The sequence below is a fragment of the Dendrobium catenatum genome, unplaced genomic scaffold, assembly GCF_001605985.2.
Source record: "Dendrobium catenatum unplaced genomic scaffold, ASM160598v2 fragScaff_scaffold_1219, whole genome shotgun sequence".
Lineage (NCBI taxonomy): Eukaryota > Viridiplantae > Streptophyta > Magnoliopsida > Asparagales > Orchidaceae > Dendrobium > Dendrobium catenatum.
The window spans coordinates 216,296-223,424 of NW_021319681.1; the positions used below are offsets into that span (position 1 = coordinate 216,296).

A 7,129-nucleotide genomic window follows, 5' to 3' on the forward strand; every position below is an offset into this window, starting at 1 on the left:
ATAAGAACGCAAGTCCAACACTAAAGAGAAGAAAGAGGTAATTAATTAAGAATTAAATTTAGTGATTTAATTAAAACAAATTCAAACACAAATCAATATTTAAGATTCAATCAAAGATCTCTTAGTTGCTATCTAATGCTAACAACCATGTTTGTACCTCCATCTGCTAAGAGAATTTCACTATTGATATCTGGGGCATCACAGATCGAGGCATCTACATAGATCTTTTTCAAATTAATTTAGCGAAATATAACAGTGATGTAGTATAAGGCAGAATTTATTGTTCTCTTAAGACATGCTCCATAGTTGATTAATATCTCAGATAATAATTATTGGCACAATATATTATAGAATTTTCTCAGTTAGTTGAGAGGGCTAATAGGATAAAGGTTGATTTAGACAATTCAACAGTGATAGGATGTGAGCAGGAAGAGGTTTGACAGTGAGATAGATGGTAGTAGCCATTTTGGAAAGAATAGCTAATTTAGACCTATTGAGTTTAGGAGGGGACAATCGATAGTGATTTCTTCTGGATCAAATAGAGGCAGCATTGACAGTTCTGACGGTTCAATCAGGGAGCCCCATTATATCAACAGTGTGGTAGGAGTGTAAGAACTATCATTTTGAAGTCAAGTAATTAGTCTCTTAAATGGAATTTTTTTAGTTTAATTAGTAATTATAAGGGTTATTAAGTTGTTTGGGGCTTAAAATGTTTGAAGAATTGGGTTGAGAAGTATGATGTTCATTTTTTTTTACTACAAGCGTTGCGATGCTAGATCTGAGTAGGGGTGTAAAAAATGGGTTGCGGGTTGGATTCTTGTCGAACCCGAGATTGACACGCAGTTATTTGACATAACTCGAACCTAACCTATTTTTGTAAACATGTCAAAAATTTCAACTCATACCTGCCCCATCAAATTACTGGGTTGACCAGTCTTGACCTGATTAGCCTAGCGTGCAGGATCCGATATGATGTCCTCACGCTCCCACTTGTGCAAATGAAGTAGAAGTTCGATGCAGAAGTCCAGTGCATGGTCCGGTGTGGTCCGATGCGGAAGTCCAATGTAGTAAATGGAGCGAAAGTCTTGTGCGGGGTCTCAGGTCTGGTGCGATGTTGCGGGGGCACGGGCTTAGGGGCAGAATGTGCTGCAGGGCAGGCACAGGCGAAGCTAGTTGCAAGAGAACATGGCTACATGGGCAGCGATGGGAACCAAGTGAGTGCTACGGGACGAATACGTCTTGTCGGGCGAACATAGGCGAGGTTGGCCGCAGGATAGCGCGTATTGTGGCATTTATTATCTAGCATTGCTATACACATCTCATATTATTTAAAGATTTTTTTTTTTTTTAGATTAAGTAGTCTTTCGTTTTACATTACATTCAATAATGACTTTGTGTTGTATATAAATTAAAAATTTTTATTTCAGTACTTCTCCATCTATATCTTATGATCAGTCTTACTACAATTAGATACGATATGACCTATATGGTGTCAGATCATATTAGGTCGAGCTGTGACAGAAACCTCTCTCCTTCAGTAGCAACATGAATTACATAAATAAAAGAATTTTTTTTCTTTTAACTTGGATAAACTATAATAGTATAATTCTTGAACTAATGTCACTGAATGGTTATAGCTGAATTTGTTATATTACATCTACATTGATCTCTTACTATTGTATTAACCATGCAGTAATATTTGATCAAGACAAAGGATCACATGTGTGTATCTATTATGTTCAAACCTTAACTAAATGTTGACACGTATTCAAACTATGTAATTGAAGTGGTCTTATATTGAGTTTAAAGTTAGCTCAGCATAGTTCAAACAAATTTTGATTTTTTTTTTAATATTGTTCAACCCTATTCAAACCTTGTTCCATGCTTATTTGATGTTTAATCATTATTGGTTGTGGCTTCTTAAATAAGTACTCCATTGTGTGTGTATTTTAGTCTAAAGGAAACTTTAGAGCATATTTACCCAACAAATAAAATAATGCTCATTTTTATATAATTTTTGCTATTATTGGGTATATAAGTCAACATTTCTTTTTATTTGGATTCTTATTTAATTTTATTTTTTTAAAACATGCAGCATAATAGTACCTAGAAATACGAAAAATATGACCACTAATTATTTTCTTAAAAAAACATTTCCGAAAATTTATTTCAAAATAAAATACCCTGCTATATAAAAAGAATGACACCAATTTATTCCTTCCTACTCCTAATTTCTCCATTAATGGCATCATCATACCTTAATCCAAGATTTCCTTATTTAGGTAGGGTTTGATATTTTTTAATTCTTCCATAGCTATAGTATAAATGGATATTCTTTTTTTTTTATGATGTTCCTAACATATATCATAGATTATGTGAGAGCTTTAACAAAGAGCTAGATAGAGCTAGTATGAAAAAGTGTTTCTTGATTCAAGTTAAAATATATGATTGAACTATATTTTGACTTTATCCAAAGCATAAATGAATATGATTCGAGCATATTCAAAGAAATGTTCATACTTAACTCCAACCATATTGATAAATCAATACTTGATCGAATAATGTTTGAATCTTGTTCAATCATAATTTGAATGAAGTTCGAACATAATTCACACTCGTTCATGAATAATATAATCTAAATAAGGTACAATAATATTTTTAAATTATGTTCCAACATGGTTCTAATAATGTTTGAATAAGCATTTTTTTTTTACATAGGCTTCGTTTAAAACGGCTTTCTTTATGCTTCTTAAACAAGCTTTTTAGAACAAAAATTAAAATTTTTATACTAAAAGTTACTTTAAGAAGCAGAAAGAAAGCCGCCCCAAATGAAGCTATAGTTCAATCAATGTTTAAACATGTTTGAACCATGGTAGATCGAGTTCAATCAATGTTTAACAATGTTCAAATGATAATAAACTTATATGTTGATGAGTTATTTTTTATAATTAAATCAATATCAACATTCTTGCACATTATGGTGGAGAATGGTTGAACAATTAAAAAAAAAAAAAGATTAAAGTATTGATGGTACATATAAATATTTTTCTTGAAAAATTTATGGGGATCTTCTATACAAAATGATAGGGGTTGATAGGAATCAATTTGCTATGAAATTGGAGATGATGTACCACTTTGATGAATAATGCATTATTATGATTTCTAATAAGATATCTTACTTATCATTTCCATTATCGATCTCTATCATATGCGTCTCACAAACTACAAAGAGTGATTATTGGACTTTGTTATTTTTATTAGCGCAAAGAAGTGTATTAATTTAGTTTATTATTGATGTTAGGGATGCATAAGTGGACTTACCAAATGTAAGATTATGTTATATCAAATGTGGATTAAGGGGTCTGCAAACGATCGATTCGAGCTCGAGCCTAAGGGGCGCTGTTCGAGTCAGAGCCGCTACCAAATAACTAGAGCTCTGCCAGCTCGACTCGTCTCACGAAATCGCTAGGTCGAACGCCGCAGGCGTGACTCGTACGCAGCCAGATGCTCTCGTTACGCGGAATTCACATGCCTCCCGAAAAACCCCCAACTTCCCCGGTCCCGGCCGCCAGACGCCGACGCTAATTCTCGTTAGCCTAGCTGCCACCGAATCCCGCCCAACGCAAATCGCTACGCTCTTCGCTCCGGTCCGCCCCGATTTAACTCCCGCTCCTCAGAATTCCGCCTGCCCGATTTAGCCCAAGCCTTCCCGTATGCCGCCCGCGCCCAGATCCTGCAATCGCTCGCTCCCGGTCCTCCCGCAGACGCGACGCGACACGCTCCCGACCCGAGCTACTCGACGAGCCAATGAGTCGAATTCAGCCCAGGTCCGAGCTCGAGCCGTTTTAGCTGTTCGAGCTCAGAACATTGTGTCGAGCTCGACTCGCGCAGCTAGATACAACCTCGAACTTGCCGAGCTCGATAAGCCTCCGACTCGTTTCTAGTAGTGCCCCGTTAATTTTTAACGAGTCAAGCCCGAGCCGGCTCGCAAGCTCGACTTGGACTCGGTTGCCCCCTTAAAAGTGGACATACCAAATGTAAGATATGTGATAATGTGGACATATATATACATACAACATGCATAACTTGTGATGTTGTGGATATACAAGCTACAAATGATAGTAATTTCATTTCAGTACAAATAACAACAAAAGTTTGTTCTCCATAGATTAAGATTTTGTTTGGGATGACTTTCTCACTTCTTTCATAAAGCGGTTTTATAGTACAAAAATTATTGAAAAGTTGCTTTAATTTGTTGTTTTAAGAAGCAATGAGAAAGACATCCTAAACCAAATCTAAGTGATCTCTCAGCAAAAGCAAAAACTCATAGTGAGATGTGATCTTAAGCATTGTCCTTATTTAAGGCGCATATCAAAAGGCCCTCAAGATATTTTTAATACATATATAATTGAGTTGTACTAAGCTAGACACTACAAGAAAATCTGTCATTACCGTCGTACTTTCCGGCGGATAGACGTACGCTAGAAAATCCAGCGGCCTAATCAGCGAAATATATGCCAGTAACTTAACGGAGAATTTTTTGCCGTTAGAATACCTCCACGTACATATTCTGACGGGTTTTCGCTGGTATTTAAAAATTTTCCTGCTCAATTTCCGCCGATATCTAGAGCCAGAGTGCACCAGCATCCTTTAAAAGCTTAACAAGATTGCCACAAAGATGAAGAGACATTACTCTATCAGTAGATCCTATCAATCTTCCTCCAATAAACACCACTGGAACTGGAGGATTTCTCCCAATGAGGTTAGCTAGAGCACCTTCCATCTCCTTTCCTTGATCCTCCTCGTCCAGCTCATGTACATCAACATTAACACCGAGATCATAGAACAAACTCTTCACTGTGTGACTCATGCAGCACGAGCTTAAGCTGAAGATCACCACTGGCTTCTTAGACACCAAACTGTTCACCTTCTCCATTGCCAGTTCTTCACTTTTCAGCTAGAAAATATAATACAATTTACCGGGAGAATGCAAAAAGAGCTTATAAGAGCATGGAATAGATTTTTTTCATTAAGGAATTAATTTAATTTGAACTAAAAAGAAGTTCGGATAAGCAGGTGGAAAATCCAAGTATCTATAATGATGGCTTGGTCTGGAGGTGTCAGGAAGATATCTGACTTTTATATGGAGGAGTTGAGCTTTGTTGACCTTTTGGTCTTGCAGAAATGGGCAAAGAGACATGGGAAGGTTGGAATGTTTGGAATATTTGAGAGAGATATTGCTCATGTGATAAAAGTGGCGTGGCTTCGCCGTATCAAGATAAGATTTTGATTCTTTCTATTTTGATATTCTACATTGGATGCTGAAGCGACTGACATGCTTTTCAGCATGAGTTCCTGTATACTTTTGCTGCAGCCTCCTACAGAACAATCCCTCTATCATCACGTCTCTTTTTTTTTCCCCACATATTGCTATGAAAGAAAATAAACATTACAAGAAAAGAAAATATCTGATCCAAAAAAAGCTAAAAGAAAAAAATAGATTAAAGAGGACGTAAAAAGAACCCAAAACTATACCACCCAATACAACTTAGAAAAGAAAAGAAGAGCCAAAACATGAGTAGCAAAAACCAACACTCAGGTTGCAGAAAGAACTTAAGACCGTCAAATTCATCAAAGATGATCAGAATTCCCCTGGTTGTCGACTAGACCATCCAAGAGGAAGAAGGAATTGTAGCAGTCATCATTGTCCATAAGAAAATTCTCAAGGCGACAGGGACGTTGCCCTTGGCTGCCAATGAGGCCGTATAGGGGTAGAGCAACAGATCCAGCAAAAGAGAACTCTAGCGCCAAGCAATCAGGAACTATCAAGAAGAAGCGGCAGCAGAAAACATCCAGCCACAAAAAAGGCAATGAAAAAACCAGCTCATGCAAGATGTTGCCTAAGATTTGAGCATTTTTCCGGTTCTCCATTTTGTAAAGTAATGCCCTTTTAATCTTTCTAGCCACAATATTTTAACAATCAATGATATTTCTGAAAAGTATGTCATTGCGGGCTCGACAAATGAAATAGATACCAACATTAATCATAAGAAAGTAGAGATAGCGAATATCCTTATTGTCATTAATTATTATCTTCAATAAAGTTGTAAGCCTGGAAAAGGTTAGGCCGAAGGAGTAGAGTTTGGAATTAAGAGATTAGACGATGAAGTAGAATACCAAATGAAAAATCATACTCAAAAAAGAGATGTGAGTGAGTTTCAGGAGCCATTGCACAGAATTTACAGGTGGGATTAACAGAAATACCACGACGAGATAGTTGGTATGCAATTTTAAGACCACATTTAAATGCAAGCCAAGCAAAAGAAGAGAATCTCAGAGCAAAGCATTTGTGCCAAATAAATTTGTGCCTGCTAACAGTAAGGAGTTATAATAATAATATTTTTTAAAGCTACGAAAGGTGTCTTTATCAGAGTTTTGCCAAAGACTTCCTATACCCAGGCTCATAATAGGCACCACTTAATTTCAGAAATGATATTAGAAGGAAGAAAGGCAGGAGCAGACCAACTCTCATTATGAATAATGTTGCAGACATTCCAATGTTATAATTCTCAAATCTCAGGAGAAAATGCAGAGAAGTCATTCGGTCCATAATAGAGCTACCTTGACACCAAGGATCTCATATAAGAGAAAATTTGTTGTTATAGTGGATCCTGAGCAAGAGACATTGCTTGATATTTTGAGCAACATAGCATAATTTTTTTCAATAGCTATAGCAGTGTTTAGGGGCAGGACACCACAGGGAGTGATAATGCCTTCTCCACTAGTCAAACAGAGGGTTATCAGCATTAATAAATCTCCAAATAATAGAACAACTGAATCCATAGGAGAGAGAGTCAGTGTATGGGAGAGCAGATTTTGGTTATAGTTTTGCAGCAGGCTTTTGGAATAATAGACCCTCTGATCTAGTAAGTAAGAGTGCTGAAAATAATGTATCTAAGGTATTGAATTCTGCTAGCAAAAGAGAGGGTTTTAGCTTTTCAACCTTGAAGAACTCTAGTGATTTTCTTGATAAGAGGTTGGAAGTCAGCTTGAACAAATTTTTTCATGAATATAGGAAGTCTAAGACATTTTATGGGACTATGGGTTTGTTGGATATTCAAAATATTAC

The 7,129-nt window shown here is 36.5% G+C and overlaps 1 protein-coding gene across 1 annotated transcript; it reads right to left on the reverse strand.

Moving 5' to 3' along the window:
* Nucleotides 1-4,624: 4,624 nt before the first annotated feature.
* Nucleotides 4,625-4,948, reverse strand: LOC110104531 (glutaredoxin-C1-like). The gene has a single exon (XM_020833687.2). It carries the CDS (start codon nucleotides 4,934-4,936, stop codon nucleotides 4,625-4,627), a length of 312 nt encoding a protein of 103 aa, XP_020689346.1. The 5' UTR covers nucleotides 4,937-4,948.
* Between the last annotated feature and the right edge of the window lie 2,181 nt (nucleotides 4,949-7,129).